The sequence below is a fragment of the Scheffersomyces coipomensis genome (assembly GCF_036884675.1).
Source record: "Scheffersomyces coipomensis strain NRRL Y-17651 chromosome Unknown DFJ63scaffold_6, whole genome shotgun sequence".
NCBI classification, from domain to species: Eukaryota; Fungi; Ascomycota; class Pichiomycetes; order Serinales; family Debaryomycetaceae; genus Scheffersomyces; species Scheffersomyces coipomensis.
In genome coordinates, this window is record NW_027042897.1 from 1 (window position 1) to 21071 (window position 21071).

The 21071-nt window shown below is 32.9% G+C and overlaps 6 protein-coding genes across 6 annotated transcripts; 4 read left to right on the forward strand and 2 right to left on the reverse strand. All coding sequences in view use genetic code 12, as the record gives it.

The window, feature by feature from the left end:
* Positions 1–15: 15 nt before the first annotated feature.
* On the forward strand, positions 16–2493 carry DFJ63DRAFT_314631 (cell-wall agglutinin N-terminal ligand-sugar binding-domain-containing protein; the record flags this gene model as incomplete). The annotated part of the gene is made up of 1 exon (XM_064906398.1): positions 16–2493. The coding sequence occupies one exon, from the start codon at positions 16–18 to the stop codon at positions 2491–2493; it is 2478 nt and encodes an 825-aa protein (XP_064760197.1).
* A 1350-nt stretch (positions 2494–3843) lies between these two features.
* On the forward strand, positions 3844–5526 carry DFJ63DRAFT_314632 (major facilitator superfamily domain-containing protein; the record flags this gene model as incomplete). Its single annotated transcript, XM_064906399.1, has 1 exon — positions 3844–5526. The coding sequence occupies one exon, from the start codon at positions 3844–3846 to the stop codon at positions 5524–5526; it is 1683 nt and encodes a 560-aa protein (XP_064760198.1).
* A 452-nt stretch (positions 5527–5978) lies between these two features.
* DFJ63DRAFT_336760 (Hyphally regulated cell wall protein N-terminal-domain-containing protein) lies at positions 5979–13568 on the reverse strand (the record flags this gene model as incomplete). The annotated part of the gene is made up of 1 exon (XM_064908431.1): positions 5979–13568. The coding sequence occupies one exon, from the start codon at positions 13566–13568 to the stop codon at positions 5979–5981; it is 7590 nt and encodes a 2529-aa protein (XP_064760199.1).
* A 2941-nt stretch (positions 13569–16509) lies between these two features.
* On the forward strand, positions 16510–17064 carry DFJ63DRAFT_314634 (MARVEL domain-containing protein; the record flags this gene model as incomplete). Its single annotated transcript, XM_064906400.1, has 1 exon — positions 16510–17064. One exon carries the CDS (start codon positions 16510–16512, stop codon positions 17062–17064), a length of 555 nt encoding a protein of 184 aa, XP_064760200.1.
* Positions 17065–17508: 444 nt separating this feature from the next.
* On the reverse strand, positions 17509–18252 carry DFJ63DRAFT_289441 (putative phosphoric monoester hydrolase; the record flags this gene model as incomplete). Its single annotated transcript, XM_064905228.1, has 1 exon — positions 17509–18252. One exon carries the CDS (start codon positions 18250–18252, stop codon positions 17509–17511), a length of 744 nt encoding a protein of 247 aa, XP_064760201.1.
* Positions 18253–18736: 484 nt separating this feature from the next.
* Positions 18737–20990, forward strand: RCK2 (serine/threonine protein kinase). Its single transcript, XM_064904019.1, has one exon. The coding sequence runs from the start codon at positions 19221–19223 to the stop codon at positions 20877–20879; it is 1659 nt and encodes a 552-aa protein (XP_064760202.1). The 5' UTR covers positions 18737–19220; the 3' UTR covers positions 20880–20990.
* The last annotated feature ends 81 nt before the right edge of the window (positions 20991–21071 follow it).

Below are 21071 nucleotides of genomic sequence, written 5' to 3' on the forward strand. Positions count from 1 at the left end.
TACACAACCACTTCAATGTTCCCAACTCTTACTGGTTCACTTACTGAATACACTAGTACTTGGACTACTACCGATTCTAATGGAGACGTTGAGACTGATTCTGGTGTTATCATTGTGACGACTGATTCTGATGGTGACTTATACACAACCACTTCAATGTTCCCAACTCTTACCGAATACACTAGTACTTGGACTACTACCGATTCTAATGGAGACGTTGAGACTGATTCTGGTGTTATCATCGTGACGACTGATTCTGATGGTGACTTATACACAACCACTTCAATGTTCCCAACTCTTACTGGTTCACTTACTGAATACACTAGTACTTGGACTACTACCGATTCTAATGGAGACGTTGAGACTGATTCTGGTGTTATCATTGTGACGACTGATTCTGATGGTGACTTATACACAACCACTTCAATGTTCCCAACTCTTACCGAATACACTAGTACTTGGACTACTACCGATTCTAATGGAGACGTTGAGACTGATTCTGGTGTTATCATCGTGACGACTGATTCTGATGGTGACTTATACACAACCACTTCAATGTTCCCAACTCTTACCGAATACACTAGTACTTGGACTACTACCGATTCTAATGGAGACGTTGAGACTGATTCTGGTGTTATCATCGTGACGACTGATTCTGATGGTGACTTATACACAACCACTTCAATGTTCCCAACTCTTACTGAATACACTAGTACTTGGACTACTACCGATTCTAATGGAGACGCTGAGACTGATTCTGGTGTTATCATCGTGACGACTGATTCTGATGGTGACTTATACACAACCACTTCAATGTTCCCAACTCTTACTGAATACACTAGTACTTGGACTACTACCGATTCTAATGGAGACGCTGAGACTGATTCTGGTGTTATCATCGTGACGACTGGTTCTGATGGAAGCTCATATAGATCTACGTTGTCGTTCTCAAGTAAGACATTTTCGTCTGTTGCTACGCCGTCGCCTACTATAATATTCACTGGTATAGATGATATCGAGTTTGGATCTGCTGGTACGATAAATGCTGCGATTCCTTTAGCCCCATTATGGACTGTTAATGTGGCTTGGGAAATGACTGAAAATCATATTGTTGGTACAAAGTTTTCACTATTTTTGCCAGTTGTACTTGGTGTTTACAACATTAATTATGGTATTTCGAAACGTGATATTATTGATTCTATTTATCTTCAAGCTGATGATGTTAATTTTGCTGAATGTGTGACAGTGCCGGGCTCATTGGAAGCAATCAACTCTTTATTGCAATGTATTATTTTACAAGTTCCAACTTCATATATCACTAATACTATTGAACTTCCAATTGTTTTCAATGTTGGGGGTTCATCAAGCGATGTTGATCTTTATGCAGCTAATATGTTAAATACAGGAACGAAAACTATTTCATTTACAACTGATGATAATAGAATACTTCTGCATGATGTTATTTTTGATGCAGGATCCCCATCTCCAGATGAGGCGGATGAAATTGTATTTTCAGTTAGAGCTTTGGAATGGGATGACACTAATGCTTATTATCTCCTAGGTGGAAATTGTTCTACCTTATATGGCTTTGGTACGCTTTCATTGACCATCGAGGAAGGTAAACTTAACTGTGATACATGGGAAGCTAAAATTACTAACGAACTTAATGAGTGGTATCTTCCCAGATCTGCTCAAAGCTTTGGATCTATCAGATTGGAAAGCTGCAATGACAATGAAATTATTATTAACTATGCCAATGTTCCAGCCGGATACAGAGTATTCTTAGATGTTATTGGTCAGCCTGATGGATTTAATACGAATGTTACTTACAATGATGTTCATACTTGTGGTTTAGCTATATCTGGTAACAGCTCCAGTACTTTTGTTAGTACTAATTCAGTAGGTGAAACGATTACAGGTACTGCTGTTGTGGTTGTCACCTCTGATATTACTGTTATTGTAACTGAACTGTGTAGTGAATATGGTACTGCAGTTGTTACTACACTTCCAAATGTGAGTGTTACTACTGAATCTGCTGAAGTTATTATTTCTACTAATGCTGAAGGAAGTATTTACACTAGTACATTAATAAAAGATAGTCCAACTGTATACTCCATTAACCTCATTACGACTGATACTGTTGGATTTCCTTGTACTGAAACTGCAGCTGTGATTATTTCAAATTCTGAAGGTACATTTCATACTGTTACTTCCATCATTGGAAGTGTTGCATCTACTAATTCTACAGGACCGTTTGATATTTCCGCCGAATCAATTACTGAACCGGTTGTAGTCCCAGTTGGAACAAATGCTGTAGCTTCCGCTTCGCAGGTTCTAGCAATTGAGACAGTTACCACACAATCTGATTCAGATAGTTCTGGTATTTTAAATATTCCTTCAGCATATGAAAATTCATCCTCAAAAATATGGGCTAACTTCCTTTTGATCATGGCATCCGTTATAACTATTCTGATGAGTTTGGTTTTCATGTAAAACTATTCTTGTGTTCTTTCTTTTGAAGATAGTCTATTTTATGTTTCGGTCTATATATAAATTCATTTTCTGTCTTTCTGATTTATACTTTTATACTTTTATATTTCAATCTTCAAATCTTCTGTATCCTTTACTTAATATATTAATAAAATCAACAAAATGTGTAGACCAATAATAGCAAGTTTAAAAGAAAGATTTGGTACTCGAGGCAACAGTTCAATTTTAGATATATTCCACTTAATTAGAATTCCACTCAAATACTTTCAGAAGTTAATGACTTATCTTCACATAGTTTGGAATTCTTAAATAATTAATTTCAATTTGAAATCACACGAAAACGATAGAGTTAAACATCTTAATCTTTACGTTTTGTGAAATGAGAACTATTCAAACATATATATAAATATTCTAAATTATGTATGTTTTACGATTCTTATCTCTAAGTTAAAATTTTAACCTTACAAATTTATTAAGCAAAATTATTTTCAATATAAAATTTTATTTTCCGATAGCAGTATAAACTAATTGTCTCTGTTGTGAAATTTGGTGTAGTATTAGACATAATCAGAAACAATATTATTGATCTTAACATATGGAGTTTATCTACCACATAAAATTTAGGTTTTACGCATTTTTATTTATGCACTATAATGAGCTAGTTATTCATTACTTAGCGCTTGGGACCTGACTAGTAAACATCATGTTTACCATTACAATATAACAGTGATTTGCCAATTATGCTAAATTTGATCAACCTCAAAATCTTAAAAACATCAATACATTGTTTCGTATAATCTACAGTCAGCTGAAAAGTGATACAAAATCAAACTTACGACTTACATACATATTTAAATATTCTAATTAGATGATATCAAAAATATTTGTACCATAATAAGCAGATATCTACCACCTCTGATTAGATTCTCACAGCCAGTTTGCTTTTTTTCGCATACGAATCAATACACTTTAACACAGTTTATGATTTGCAATTTGACGTAAAAAAAATTGTGCCACCACAATCAAACAAATTTTTGCGCAGATAAGAAAATATGTCGCAACCATTTCAAAAATTTTATAATTCATTGTACAGATTGAACAATTACCACTTTTTGCAGAATCAAACTAGGTGAATCAAACGATGTTGGTGATTTTTACTCATAGTTAGTCACTTTTAGAGTGATAATTCGTAATATGCTTAAAGGATTCAGTTTTTTCAGAATTATATAAAAGAATACCAAGATTTCTTGGTTTTAGTTTTAACTCCATTATCTTGTTTTAGTCTTATATATTGGTCCAATTTAAGGTTTAACTTGAAGCCAAGAGAATCGGGTTTACTTTGATATATTTATAATGCCTGTTGCTAAAATTGGAAAAAGAATCGAAGTTAGGGAAAACCCTGTTGAATATTCAGGGGATGATTATAGAGAAAAGAAAGGTGCAAATGAAGTGATTACTTTGAGATCAATGGATTCCTCTTCCGATGAAGAATCTTTACTGTCTAAAAATCCCTTTTTAGATCCTAAAGTTGTAGAATATTATCGTCAAGTTTATTCGGCTGCTCATTATGAAAGTTATGAAGCTTTTGATCCAAACTTTACATGGACTCAAGAAGAAGAAAATAAATTACTTAGAAAATTAAACATAAGAGTCGCCTTGGCTGCCTGTGTTTTATTCGTTAGTTTACAAGTTGATAGAGGTAATTTAGCTCAAGCTGTCACTGACAATATGCTTCCAGAGCTTGGATTAACTACTGATAACTATAATACTGGAAATACTATAGCCTTGGTTACATTCTTATTAGCTGAAGTGCCATCCCAATTGATTTCTAAGAGACTTGGTCCCGATATTTTCATTCCTATTCAAATTGTTATTTGGAGTATTGTTGCTACTTCACAAGCAGCTTTAAAAGGAAAGGCTTCTTTCTATGCTACTAGAGGTATCATTGGTGCTTTACAAGGTGGTTTTATTGCCGATTTAGTATTATGGTTGAGTTACTTCTTTACCAGTAAGGAGTTATCTACCAGATTATCTTGGTTTTGGACTACATTGTCTCTCGTCACTATTTTCACATCTATTTTGGCATTCGGTATATTACGATTAGGTGGTAAAGGTGGGTTATCAGGTTGGAGATGGTTGTTTTTGATCGAGGGTCTTTTCACTTTTGTTATTGGTGTTTTATCATTTTATCTTATGGTTCCATCTGCTGTTCAAACTAAGAATAAATTGCATCCAAAAGGTTGGTTCACCGACAGAGAAGTGAAGATTGTCGTTAATCGTGTTTTGAGAGATGATCCTAGTAAGGGAACTATGCACAACCGTCAAGCTTTAGGTTTCAAAATGATCTTTAAGAGTTTAATGGATTATGATCTTTGGCCTATTTATGCTATTGGTCTTCTTGCCTATATTGGTCAAGGTACATTTACTGCTTATTTTGGTCTTTTAAATAAGCAATTAGGTTTCAATACTTTCACTACCAATATTTTGACCGTTCCAACTAATGTTATTCATATCATTCTATTGTTATTTATCACTTGGTTATCAGAATTCCTTAATGAAAGATCTTTAACTTGTACACTTGCTCCAATTTACACAGTACCAATAATTGCTGCTATTAGATGGTGGCCAGGCTCTGGTAAGGAAAAATGGACATCATATGTCTTGAATACTTTATACTTAGGTCAGCCATATATTCATGCAATTTGTGTTTCTTGGGCATCACGTAACTCAAATTCTGTTAGAACTAGATCTATTAGTTCAGCTGTTTACAATATGTTTTGCCAACTTGGTAATGTTGCAGCAGCTAATATCTATAGAACGGATGATTTACCACTTTATCATAGAGGAAATATGCAATTGGTTTTTATTGGAGCTGCATTAATCCCATTGTTAATTTTAACCAAGATTTATTACGTTTGGAGAAATAATAAGAGAGACAAGCTTTGGAATGCTTTGTCTCCAGAAGAAAGAGAAGATTATATTACAAACACCAATGATGAAGGTAATAAAAGGTTGGATTTCAGATTCGATCATTGATTCATTTATTATTAATTTAATAAATAAGCTTGCTTTCTTTCTTCATTTCAAATATTAAATAAAAATAAATATTATTTTTATAGAAATGAGATCTCGTATTTATTTTTAGTTGAATTGAATAATTATATCTTTAATTATTGTATTATTGATTTTGAAGAAATGTGGCGATATCTTTGTCCCACTTAGGTGAATATATTTATCGTTTTAAAGACTAAACAATCTCCGTAATCGATGATAAAAGAAAAATGCTGACATGCTTGTCTTGTTGCAAGATTGTTTTCATAAAAATTACTACTGGCTCTTTAAGCAATATATTAAATAATTTTATACTATCTGTTTAACAAATGAAAATTTGAACATACGTTTATTACGAAAAATAAAGAAATCAAAAGAAAAGAAGATCGGCGAGGAGAATAATTTAATCCTAAATAATATAAAGTGCTCAAAAACTCTCAAATGTAATTAAGCAAAAACACAGCAACAAACACCACTGTAAATGGAATAAGTAATTTATTATTTTTAATCACGAAACTGCCTGCTTCATTTTCATAGGAATATGAAACATCAGGTGTACTCCAATTAGGCCTTGGAGCTGTACTACTTGGAGGTGAATGAACAGTGGATACAATAATAGAAACTACGGATTCATCTAGCGATGTATTCACGTTGCGTTGATGTGGGTCTGAAGGTGATAGTGGCTCGTTTGTAGTTGAATGAGGCAAATCTATAATTGATATAGCTGTCAATATTCTCTCTGAATCACTCGCTATAACAACAACTGATGTCTGTATACACGACACCCCAATAGAATCTGAAATTTTTATGGTGGTATTATATATCGACAAATTAGGATCTTTCAAGTCAACAGTAGTCAAACTATTCGTTTCATCACCTAAATTGGCTCCCACATTTTCAGTCGACTTAGATTTTGTGACCTCGATGTTATCATTTTTGCTAATTACGGTGGAGTATGCAGTATTTACTTCTTTACTAGCTAAACCAGTAGCATTGCTCAGTCTACCTTTTGATTTATCAGACGAAATGGAAATTTCACTAGCAATTTTTTGAGGCGCATCAGTTGTCACGGAGGTAAATTCTCTTGAGCTTAGACTTCCACCAAGTATAGATGAACTAGCATAAAATATTTCATCAGAATTACTTAATGTATTGATAATTCCGGTAGAAATATTTGCGGAGCTTAATGTACTAGCAAGTGGACTTTCTGGACCATCAATGACTGTAATGGTTGTATGTGGGACATACATCGAATCAGTAGAAATAATTACTTCTGTGGTAGCTGTAATAATAGTACCATCAGATTCGGTATCACTAAAAGAAATAGCGTAAGCAGTTCCTAGACGATCAATGATTGAGGTAGCGGTGTGTGATTTACCTTCGGAATCAGTAGAAATAAATGGTCCATTGCCACTTCTGGAAACATCGCTTTCATATTCTTTGAAACTAGCCTTAGAACTGACTCCAAAAAGTAAGTTTTCAGTCAAAAATTCAGAAGCATGCAAATAACTATCTGAATCTCTTGTACTCGTAATGACAGGAAGAATAGTATCTCTGCCGTCTTGATCAGAGGATAGGAAAGTTGAAGAACTTTCTGCCAATGTAGTGGTAGAAGATGTTAAAGTACCCAAACAAGAATGCATATCACTGTATTCAGCAATGACTTCATATCCATCAGGTTGGCCAATAACATCCAAGAAGACTCTGTACCCTGCAGGCACATTGGAATAATTAACAACAATTTCATTTTCATTACAACTTTCCAAGTTTATAGTACTTGAAGTTTCATACGATTTAGGGAAGTACCAGTCATTAAGATTATTTGTAATACGAGCCTCCCATGAATCACAATTTATTCTGCCTTCTCTTAAAGTCAATGAAATCTTACCGTTTCCAAATGTCGAAGAACACTTCCCAGCAAGAACATAATAGATATTACTGTTATCCCATTCCATGGCTCTAACAGAGTATACAAAATCTTCAGGATCTTCAGGAGATTCGCTTCCACCACTGAGATAGATCTCTTTCAGAATGACTCTATCATCATCAGTAATGAAGGAGATTGTTTGTGTCCCACTAGATAAATTACCAGCGCTATATATGTCACTGTCTCTAGATGAACCACCCACATTAAACATGATAAGAAGATGAAGAATACCACTGACTTGCGAATTAACATCTTGTAAACTAGTGCATTCCAAAGAAGAACTGCTATTGAACAATGATCCATGCACAGGATTACATTTTGCATACATAATTCCGTCAACTTCAAGAAAAATATCCCCATACAAATCACGTTTAGACTTGCCGTAGTTTGGCGAGTAGAAACCAAATACATTAGGTAATGTTAATGAAAAATTGGAGCCTAGAGTGCGACCAACTTGCAATTCCCATCCAACACTAGCGTTCCAAACTGGAGCCATAGCAAAGCCTGCTGAGCTAACTGAGCTACTTATAACGTGGACAGGATCAATATTTTCAATATGAGTGAAGCCAAGACCTTTACTACTAGGTGTAGCAGTATTTATAGAATCTGATGATAAATATGTCTCTTCGGTTAACGAACTAGTTACAGTGTGTGGTTCTTGATTAGAGTCACTAGTGATAATCTCAGAAGCAATTAAGACAGTTGGGGAATGCACCAATTCGTTGATGTATCCACTAGATCGATCTTGGAACAATGACGTAGCAGTGTAAAATTCTCCATTTGAGTTAGTAGAAGCAATTGCATCACCCAGATCTATAGTAAAACTACCAACAAGCTCAGATGTGTATGAAGTGGCGTAATGTACAAAGTCATCGGAAAATGAACTTGAGGTATTATAGTATTTGATTGATGGATATGATAGGATATTACTGCTCGAAAATGAAACTCTTAAATCAATATGGGTTACTGTACTGTGCAGGTTTGATTCAAGTAATTTCAGTCTTTTCGAAGATGTAATGGATGATAGTGGAGTGATCAGTTCACTCTCTCTTGCTAACGGTAAAACGATGGATACTTCCGCCGAGAAATCAGCACTGGTAATAATTCTGGAATCACTTGACTCAGCTTTGTTATAATCCACACTGGTAGATTCGCTGGCATAAACAATATGTGGAATTGAAGTTGAGAATACTAAAGTTGAAGTAGAGCTTTCCAAGGGCCCTGAGTTTACGGAATTTACACCTATGTTGGTAATAAATCCATCAGGAACTGTAGTAGTAAATATGCTACTATAGGTGGAAGATTGATCATCCGCAGTGTAAAATAAAGAAGTAGATGTGTATATTTTTCTGTCATCGTAAGCAGTCACAATAATGATACCGGAATCAGTAGTGACAATCCCATTTGATAATGTGGTTTCAAAGCTGCTCGTGTACATAGTAAATTGTGTACTTATAGCATTGAACATTGAATAACTAATTGGAGTTTGGATATCAATATCTGATCGATTAGAATCTGAAGTTGCAGCAGAGAAGCTTGAATCAAAATTTCTTTCTCGAGTCACCGACTGTTCTGGTACAGGAGAGCTTGTTTGAGCTTTTGATGAACGAGAAGGCATATATGATTTCAGAACACTTGAGGATGTCATCCAGGGAGATTTTGTCGACGAACTTGGAAACGCAAGAGACTTGGAGTTCGAAACTGAATCCCAGGTAGATTCAATAAGCGAGATTGAGGATGTCGATATAATGCCGCTAGATTCACCTGTAGTATATGAAATTATACTTGAAGAGGTTGAAAATGTAATTGATGAACTTGAAGAAACAACTGAACTATTTGATGGAGCAACTGCCGAGTTTGATGGTTGTATTGATACAGAAAATACAAACGATGAACTAGACTCAATAGATCTGCTTAAAGAAGCAGCAGACAGACTAGATGGAAGAATTAGTGTGCTAGAGGATTGAATTAACTTGCTTGTCTGCTCAGTCGATGAAACTGCAGATTTAAATGATCTACTTGACAGTTTTGACGATGTAACTAATGAAGTCGAAAAATCAATTGATAGACTTGATGATATGACTATTCTACTTGGCTGGGTAACTGAAGAAGTTGATGAAGTAACAATTTCGCTGGAAGCACCAACTATTGAGCCCCGGGATATAGTTGATCTACTTGAAGATGAATCTACCGAACTCGAAGATTTAATGAATCTACTTAAAGAAGCAACTGACAGTCTAGACGGAATAACCAATGAACTAGAAGATTCAACTAACCTGCTTGATGGGTCAATTGATGAAGTTAAGGATTTAATTGATACAATTGACAATCGAGATGGAATAACCGATGAAGTGGAAGACACGACAGAAGCATTCGATATACCTCCTGATGAACTATAAGGTTCCGGTGACGAACTTGAACTTTTATGGGAGCTATCAGCTAATGAAATTGTTCCACTTGAAGATTTTGCCAATGAACCAGATAATATTATTGATGATCTTGCTACTTGCGATGAAGTTTGCAATGAACCTGAAGATACAACCGATTCCCAAGACAAAACTGCAGAAGTACTATATACAACTGATGCTCTTGATAATGCTACTGCTGAACTAGATTTAATCGATCTACTCGCAGATGTAACCGATACTCTTGGTTGAATATCTGATGAAGAAGCAGCGAAAGATCTAATTGACGAACCTATTGCCAAACTTGAAGTTGAAGCATGTGAATTCAAAGAGTTAACGAATATACTTGATGATATTATTGATGATTTCGAATAGTTAATAGAACCCCTCAAAGACAGAATCGGTACGGATGAAGGTGAAATTGATAAAGTGGATGATTCTGATTCCTTTGGAATAGATAATCTTGACGGAGCTGTTAGAGTTGTTGAATCAACTGACGAGCTAGTTGAAGTCAAACTAGATACACTTTCAGATAACAAATTTGAAGATTGAATTGATATTGATGATAAAACAAGTGAAGGGTTGTCTTTTCTGCTTGATGTTTCTGTAGCTGCTGAATTTGAAGACACGACTAATCCACTCAAAGAGGTAATCAATGAAGTAGAAGAATTCGATAATATACTTGTAGTTGTCGTCAATGAAATTGATGACCTGCCAGAACTTTTTGTAGAAGCAAGTGGCAATTTAGTGACAGGTGAAGCCGTAAATTTGTCAGATATTAATGAAACAGAAGATTTTGTTGAATATTCAACTAAGACACTAGATGGGGCAGCCGATATAGTTCTAGAAGCAATTGATGATTTTGAAGATTTAATAAACAAACTTTCAAATTTAACCAGGTTGCTTGAAATAATAAGTGATGAACTTGAACGTTTAATTGAGTTGCTCGAAAATGTGACCGTGGTGGTCGAATATCTGGTTGTGATACTTGAAGCAGTGATCAGTGAACTTGAAGTAGCAACTAAGGCAATTGAAGACGTCTCTAATGAACCAGAAAACATAGTAGCTGTACTAGAGGGTTTCAACATTGAGCTTGAAGATTCAGTAAATGAACTAGTTGCTGTAAATGTGCTTGAATATATTATTGACGAGCTTGAAGTTCCAATTGAGCTTGTAGATTCACCCAACACCATTGAAGGAGTAGCTGATGAAGTTGCAGATAATAATCTACTTGGCAAATCAATCGAAGAAGTAGAAGATTTAATGAATCCTCTTGAAGAGATATTTGATGAAGTTGAAGGTCCGCTGGAATTGATAGAAGACGACAGGTCTGGTCTACTTATCGACAACACTAAATTACTTGAAGAATAAGTTGAAGAAACAGTGACCCCAACAAAATCGTTAGATGATGTACCCGATGGCTTAAAAGAGCCAACTGATGCTCTAGAAGTAATTGATGAATTAAATTCCATATATATGCTTGTTTGTGATATTACTGAGCTCTCTGGATTTATAACTGATGTACTTGAAGCTTCCAAAAATGAACTCGAAGATCTAAGGGATATGTTTGACGAAAATATAACTGTGCTACCATATGCAGCATCTGATGGATTTGAAGACATAATTGAGCTAGTCGAAGATGAACCGTAAACACTCGAGGTTGGCATTGATGGGGTTGTCGAGTCAATTGAGCTTGTTGGATATAAAACAGAACTATTGGAAGATTGAAAGGACAAACTCGTAGAAGTAATCAACAGCTGGGTAGCTTCGAATACAATTGAGGAATTTAAAGATTGAAATGATGAAACTGAAGGAGCGAAAGATGATTGTGATGACTGAGGGGATGTTTTAGGAAATCTAAGATACGACGATTCACTAGGTGCACCTGAAGATACAGATGAGGGCACAAATGAAGATTTTGAAACGGAAACAACTGATGACTTGGAAGATGTAAAAGACAAACTTGAATCATCAGAAGCTTTGGCTGACGACAAAACAATCGAGCTTGGAAGATCTGAAGTTCCAATAACTGAAGTTGATGATGCGATTGCCATACTTGATGTTACAGCTGATAAACTTGCATATTTGGCTTCAGAAGTAGAGTATTCAGAAGCATACCCTTTCGATTTCAGCGATTCACGGATAGTTATCGAATTCAAAGATTTGATTGGTTTCCTGTAACTTACAAGTGAGGATGATTTTGAAATTTTCGAAGTTGATAAGTTAGATGGAGAAGCGGAAGCTTTCTTTAATGAGCTGGATTGAATTACACTAGGGTATACTGCTGTTGATGTGGCTTGATATGAGGTTCTGACGTTTGAAACAGACTCAGAAAATGAATTAGTAGGGGTAAGATCAATGCCACTTGAAGTAGGGAATAAAGAAGTCGTTGTATATAATTCTCCTGAGTGGTTTGTCGTCTCAACTGATTCTCTGGTAACAAATCCGTCAGATTCAGTAGTAGCAAATGAAGTGGAATATCTAGTATAAGATGCACTGGTTGAGGAACAAGATGCATTAATCAGAGACGTGGTTGTATAAAAATTTCCCAGACCATCTGATGTAATAATTACATTATCAACTTCAGTACAAATCTGACCCTCAGTTGTTGCATAAAAGGTAGTTATATATTGTTTTCCAGAGATACCCGGTATAGTAGGGAGTGAAGAACATAATGCACAATTTGCTGGCTTTGTTGCAGCTGCTGGTGGAGCTAACGAATAAGTGACTGCATTGTGGGTCAAAACTACACCTGCACCAACAGCATTCCAATTTGTAGTTACCGAAAATGCATTGCTGACATAACCTTGACCAATATGGAAAGCTTGATTAGCGATCGACGAATAAAGTATTAACACTCCGGTGGTAGGATTATATGTATAGGATGTTGAGCGAACTGCACCAGTGAAAGGGATTGTTGTGAGTGGATTTAGAGTTGTAGATAATGAAATCATATTCCCGTTACCAAAACCATAAATATTAATCGTTCTAGATGATGCTGATGGTGTTACAATAAGACTGGAATCTTTATCTGCCAAATAAATATCTTGGCCATTAAATGTTGATTGAGGGTTATTCATATAAATTGTAGAATTGGCCTGAGCACTAATACAACCATTACCTTCTATATTTAAACTGTGTACCAATACATCGTTATATAAACAGATTTGACCATCATTGGTTATTCCTTTTACCAATTTAGATCCACCTATAGTAACTGTCCCACCTGAATTGTGTGATTGATGAAATACCATTAACCCATTGTTAGTAACACTTGCACTTTCAATAGAAAGTACACCAAATCCAGCAGCTCCATTTGTACCCATATAGATGTTCCCATTATTGACAAAACTTTTAGCAGCCGTTATAACATAATCACTTGCAATAAAGCTTTGAATGGAATTAAATGATATTATACCATCATTAACGACCGTATCTCCTGTAATACCTATGTTCAAACCGATCAAAGTAGATGTACTACTGACATAAAATCCGGCTCCATTAGCAATTTTAAGATCACCCACAATTGAAGTATCTTCATTATTAATAATGGACCAATAAACGTCTGGATTGATAGCAACATCATTTAGGGATAAATCTAATGTGCCATAGTCAACAGTATTTTGAGTTACAGTATGGGTCAATACCAAAGATAAATGAAGTATTATAGGGAAAAGAAAACTAGTAACTTGCATTCTAACAGTTAATTACTTGGATCAGAACCTACCTAACAAAGAGAAGTTAAAATGGGCATCACTTCCTTTTATAATAAATTGATTTTACCAAAGGACATCTCCCTGCATATGAAAGCTGCAACATTGATATATCCAATTGGAACAAGACTTATAAGAATTCTAATGAGCATTAAACACACTTCAAATAAATAATTTCAATTGAAAAAATTTTATCTGAAGCTTCATGCATATTGAAAAAAAGAAAATTTTGCATTAAGGCAGTAATACGTATGGCATATAGTCAATAATTCATGAACAACTGTACTTGCTTCACTTGCTACTTTGCAAAAGTAGCTTGGACTACAAACACGGTAGGCCCAGTAATATCAACTGATCCATACACTGATACTAGAGCTATGTTTGGTTGTCAACGAACGATTATATTCATTAATCAACTTTACCATTAAAGCACTTGATGGAGGGGACCTTCGATGATAAATGCACGCTGTAGGCTTACAATCAAAAGAAAGCTGTAAATAGAAAATGATTGTGGGTAACAGTTTCAAATTGATAGACATCTTCTTTGAATGTTAAACTGTTGTATTTTTTTTATCTATGGGCCTTATATGCAGTCTTAGATTTCTTTTTATCGTTTCTTTTTATTTCTTGAGATAGGGAAAAAAAATCTTCTCCGTTCTTACGCAGCAACATGTTATAAAGTACGGTTGTAGGAGTTGTGTGTAATGAAACATTTATAACTTAAAATGACTTAACATATGAACTGCTGAAGTATTCTTTAACACGTACACATGCTTTCTATATACTAATGATTCACATTACCATTAATAAATGACTTTTGTTATTATTAAAGTTAAGAGAAATAAGGTTTGATATTTTATTTTGCAGCAGAACGCAAAAATATGGTGCTCGGAAATGCAGTTGTAAAATTACCGACGCTATTTTGTATAATCAAGAAAAAATACAATCATAAATTTAAAATAGTTTTTAGCCGTTCTGTGTAATTCCGTCATATATCACCAAGAAAAATGAATAATTCTTGGTGATATTTAAGATCATTTTATACTTCCACGAAAAATGTATCTTGAGAACCCTTATTCTAGATATCTAATTTATTTGCAAAGAGGGAAAAGGTTTGCACGTTGTCAAAGTGATTTAGCTGGAACTGACGCGCTAGAATCGCTTTGTGTGGATTGTGTATAAAGTAAAAACTAATTAAATGACAACAGCAATTTGTAAAAAGCATTTTATGCGCAAATTAAGCCCTGCAGGTAGTATCTTCTATAATCTCGTTGCAATAAAACTGTCTAAAGTTGTTTTGTCATATTTTTGAATAAATTTATATAACTCCAAAAGATGATTCGCAATAGTCAAAAACTTTATATATTATAAATGAGCTAAATGCCACATTTATTTTTTGAGCTTTAATTTTCGCTCCAGCTGTATTTTCCAATTTGGTTAAACAGATTGTTTTAGCTATCTTAATGAAGAATTAATTCATCTATTCCAATTCCATGAGAATGAGAAGTACTTTATTCGGGTAATTTGGGATGTTTTTGCGACTCATGATACATATGTTTTCTTTCAATCCATACTTTTCAGCTTAATTATTTCTAAACCACTAAATTTCTGAGTAAACAGACTTTCCTCGAACAGGTAAGATAAATGACTCAATTAGCTTCAATATATCATTCCATTTTCTAACCATATAGGAATTTTTTATAATTGGAAACAAAATCGTATTAAAAAAAAGACAGCTTATGCATAACTATATTTAGTTTTTTTTACTAGTGATTTACAAGTATAGTGCTCTACAATATTTCTTATAATTTATTTCTTATAATTTTCTAGATATCGTGTGGCTTCTATTTTTATATAATAATTTCTTAACGTTGTACCCTATTGATACTATAAAACTTATCAAAATCTTCTATTACAAACAAGTATTAATTAACCACGGCTAATCCATTATGTTAGACAGGAACATATATAGAAGAACCAAAACTAATAATTTCTAAAAAGAGATTTAATTTCTTTAGTAAGCCAATAGAAATGATGCCTCAATGAGCAAAAATAATGCTAATGATTTTAATATCAAAATTTCTTTCCAAAACGCTACCACCATAAATGTTCATTTCCGATCCTTTGTGCCGTAATTAACTCATATAGTATATGCCGATAATTATTTCGTTATAATCACCGAAAAGTTGAAATAAAATCACCTGTTGCTTTTTCTAAATGAGTGAACAGTTGTACCTCTTGGTTCATTTTAGTTTGTGCTGAAGTTGTAATTAATGTGAGGTGATTTTCTTTTTTGCAAAAAAAAATTAATTTAAATTGAGTTTCGCTTTTCTCGGAATAGAACAAAATTAAAAAAAAAGCGGCTGAATCCAAATAAACATTTATTATAAGGGGTTTAAAATTTTAACTACTGTTTTGATTATGATACTGGATAATATATTATTACTATGAAGTTTTAGGCAGCCGGGGTAAGAGAAATAGACTTGAATAACGGCTGAACTTGAGATTTCTATCACGAGGGTTATACTATATCGCATCAGTTACAAGAACCTAATTATCTTTGTTTTCGTCATTCATTTAAATTTTAGTTCGGTTATGAAATATGATATTTATTTACATAAAAAGAGTCTTAAGTTTTATCATTCAATTCTAAAATGAACCAATTTGAGCTTTATTTATAATTTTCTTCATTTAGCCGCCCTGAATAGTGTTGCTTTTGATTATAATTTTTTTTTGCCGTCATTTCCATATTATTGTTTGATTTTTTTACTTTTCCCTAAGAAGCTTTTTTTGCATTCGCTCGTACAACAATATAGAAGAATATAAATACTGCTATATTGCTTGTTGTTTTAATGTCTATCTTTCTTTATTTGCTTCTTTATTATATTCAAGTTATACTATCTATTCAATATTTAATTTAATCATGTCAACAAAAACTTTTTTCACATTTATTATTCGTTTTTTCCAATTTGCCATTGGTGCTGTGGTTATGTCGTTAACTGCCGATATTACTGCTCAATTAGGTAATATCAAAAAGGTAACTTTAGTTATGGTTATTGGTATTGCTACTGTTATTTTCACTGGTCTTACTTTAAGTGGATTATTAAGAAAAGTTCCAGTATTCTACGTTTTACTTTTTGAGATTATTCTTAATTATTTCTGGGTTATTGCATTTTCTTTAGTTGCTGATACTTTTGGTGATATTGATTATAGTGTTGGAAAATGGCCAAAAGAAGCTATTTCTCTTGTTGCATTCACTTTAGTAAATTGGCTTTTATTCATCGTTACCAACATTATTTTCGTTTCTGAAGTAATAGTTCCATTAGCTAGAGTCTATCCATTTAGACATACCTACACCAATACTACTCATTTACAATGGGGTGCTCTTTATCCTGTTGATGCCATTATTCCTGATGAAGAAGCTAGATCAGAAGTTGAACCAAAGGATGTCACTAGTACCGCTCCAACCGCAGAATAAGTGAATTGATGTTTTTTTTTTATTAAACCTTAGATTAGAATTATCTTTACTTTCTACATCATTCAAATCTTTCTAATACGAAAATCTATTAGATATTCTCATTCAGTTTAATCTTATTTATAGTTAGTTTTTATGGAAGTATATACTTATCCAGTCTAATAATAATAATTAATTGTTTTCCTATAAACTCATATCATTAGTATGATTACCAATTTTGCATCTGTTAATTTAATTGCTTACTTAAAGTTGAGACAAGGAAAAAAAAAGCCATTTTTAAATTACCCCAGAATTGTACATCAAGTTTAATTAGTACCTTTTCGATTGGTAGAATAAATCGTTTATTTTCTTGATACTTGTTAATTAAATAAAAACGATTATAATACTGTTCAAAATAATAATCTCTATATTTAATCTATTTCTATGTAATAAAATCTATAAATATTTTTATTTATTTTCAATGAAATCGTTAATATTTTTACCATCAGCTTCAATTATAGTTGTAATTTTTGATAAAATATCTTCAAATGAATTAAATTCAGTATAGGGAATATTTTCTCTAATACAATATTTAATTAAATCTTTACCATGTTTGGCGAATAATAAATTTGTTTCCTTTGCAGCTGATAAATCAGATACACCATCACCAGAATAAAATAATAATGGAGTATTTGATTCATTATATCCATGTTTAGTTAAATATTGTTTAATGGATCTTGCTTTATCATGACCAAAAGGGGATTCTGGATCTTTATAAATAATATCCCATTTTTTTGATTTTTCATCAATTTCAACTTCATTACTAATAATTTCAATATTTTTAATAGCTTCTTCACCTACTAAATTTTTTAATAAAGCATAAATAATTGGTCTCATACCTGAACTTATAACAATAACAGGAATATTTTTTGATTCACACCAATGATAAAAATGTTTAAAACCAGGATCTAATTGCACATTTTTTAATAAAATATCAATACATTCAGGAAATGGAGTTGTAACAGATTCTAACATTTCTCTAAATCCATCTCTAAATGATTGACTACCATTTAAGATTTCATCATTAATTTCTGAACGTTTCTTTAACCCAAATCCAATGTTATCAGTTAAATAATCATTGGAATCTTGTAAAGTAACGGTACCATCCCAATCGGTGAACACAATAGCAGGATGAGTGGTTGAAGAAGTCATTATGTTATTGATAATTTATAATTAGTATGTCTCTATGAACTTATATTATTATTTTTAAGTGAATTGATTTTGTTGATGTTGAATTATTTACGTCATTTGAGAATGTCGTCTATGTCTTGTCTAAACGACTAAATGTCTGTCTGTTTATGACTGTCCGATTCCTGTTTGTCAGATCATCTAAGATTTGCGCACTGTTTTAGTTTTTTTGTCTGAAATCTGGAAAATAGCAATCTTGAAACAAAATGTCGCGTCACCCGTGTGTTATTTTTTTCTACTTTCATCTCAGATTATTTTTTTCTAGCTAGTACATTTTAAAATGTCTGTCTGTTTTCTTACAAATAAATAAATTAAGGTTTGGGTGGGCCACAGCTTTTCTGTTCTTTTTGTCAGATTTTTCATTTTCTTTTGGTTTCTTTTTTTTTCTTCCTCTTAAAATTAAAAAGGAGAATTTGGTCTCTTTCCACTCTCACTGGTCTCAGACTTACGGTGTCACTCTCTCACACATTTTTTAAATTAATTGGTTGCTGCTCATTACGAAATATATCTTGTTCAACTTATAACCAAATCACATCAAATTGAATTGATTCTGTTATCAATTTGAAACCTTTCCTTTCATCAAGTTTGATTCTATCTGTTCAATCAGCAATCTTTGTGGAAAGAAACTTGATAATAGTTTGAGCCAATTCAGGACAATCATAGATTTATTCAATCACTATTATCATCCCCACCCCCTCCTCCCACTTTAATTCTCAACGACAGCATCGACATTGTTTCTAAGCAATTGTACCATCTCATAAGTTTGTTTTATATCGATCTATTCATTGATTTCATTTTATTTCTTATCTTATCTTTTCGTTTCATTTTTGGTTTGAATATCTGTTGTGCTAATAGAAAGATTTATAGACCCTTACTAATATTCATAAAATACCCTTTTCCCCAGCTTTAGATATATTTTTCAATTAATCATTATGTTCGAAAATTTAAAAGCTTTTATTAGACATGGTAAACAAGCCAATGATATTAAGAAAAGAAATCTGGTGAGTCAAAATGAATTTAATGACAATAATAATGGAAATAGTTATCAATCAACCAATAATCAATCTACCTTTCAAAATGATAATTCTTTTGGTATTCATGCTAATAATCTGGATATAACCTTAATAAATAATAATGCTGGCATTCAAAACTTTTATCCAACTCCTAATGAACAACCTCGTGAAGATCGTAATTATCAACATGTTGCAACTCATATAGTTGAAGAAGAGAATCTTCAAAAACAAAAACAAAAACTGACTAAATTTCCAAATTTAGATGATTATGATATCATTGATAAAATGGGTGAAGGGGCATTTTCAATTGTTTATAAAGCAAAACATCTTCCATCAGGTGAATTTGTTGCTATCAAAATTTTAAGAAAATTTCAAATGGATCAAGCTCAAAAACAGGCGGTATTAAAAGAAGTTACCATAATGAGACAACTAAATCATCCTAATGTTGTAAAATTCATTGAATTCATTGATTCTCAACCTTATTATTATATTGTTCAAGAATTGGCTATTGGAGGTGAAATCTTTACTCAAATTGTAAAATATACTTATTTTTCAGAAGATTTATCTCGTCATATTATTTATCAAGTTGGAAAAGCAGTTAGATATTTACATGAAGAAGTTGGTATAGTTCATAGAGATATTAAACCAGAAAATTTATTATATATGCCCATTGATTTTATTCCAAGTAAAGATCCAATTTCAAAATTAAGAAAATCTGATGATCCATCCACTAAACAAGATGAAGGGTTATTTATAAAAGGTGTTGGTGGTGGAAATATTGGTGTAGTTAAAATAGCTGATTTTGGGTTATCAAAACAAATTTGGGAACATAACACTAAAACTCCATGTGGTACAGTTGGTTATACTGCTCCTGAAATTGTTAGAGATGAACGTTATTCTAAAGAAGTTGATATGTGGGCTATTGGTTGTGTATTATATACTTTATTATGTGGATTTCCCCCATTTTATGATGAAAGAATCGAAGCATTGACTGAGAAAGTGGCTCGTGGTGAATATACCTTTTTAAGTCCTTGGTGGGATGAAATTTCAGTTGATGCAAAACAATGTGTAAAAAAATTATTAACAGTTGATCCTCGTAAGAGATATACTATTGAAGAATTTTTAAATGATCCTTGGGTTAATAAAAATAATATTCCACAACCAATTAGTTCTAAAGTTGATACTGATATCAATAAAGAACCTCATCCAATTCAAAATTTCAACGTTAAATATTCTAAAAAATTCAAATCTAAGAATGAATTATATTCACCAGCTGCTGTAGCTTTAAGAGATGCCTTTGATATTTCAACTGCTGTTCATAGAATGGGTGAAGAAGCTGCATTGGCCAGTAAAATTAATCCAAATACAATCCAAGATTTAGTTGAAGAAGAGGAAGAAGAAAATGAAGAAGATGTCGATAAGGATGGTCGTGTTTTGTTGCCAGCATCAACAGTAACACCCAAACAAAGTCATCGTCATCACAATCATCATAAACAACAAAAGGTGTTTGATTTGAATTTAGGTGGTGCTTCTATTCTTGAAAGAAGAAAGAACAAACAAATTCCAGTACATAGCTAACAAATTATATACTCTTTTTTAACAATATCTTATTTTAGTTCTCTAGGCTCTTCTAATCTTTTTGATTCTTTTTTTTTTTTGATTGTCTAAAATATAATAAATCTCTTTATTTGTTTAACCATGATTTTTGGTATTTTTAATGTAGAAATTAATTTTTATTTATATCATTTTTAATGTTCTGTGCGGCTCATA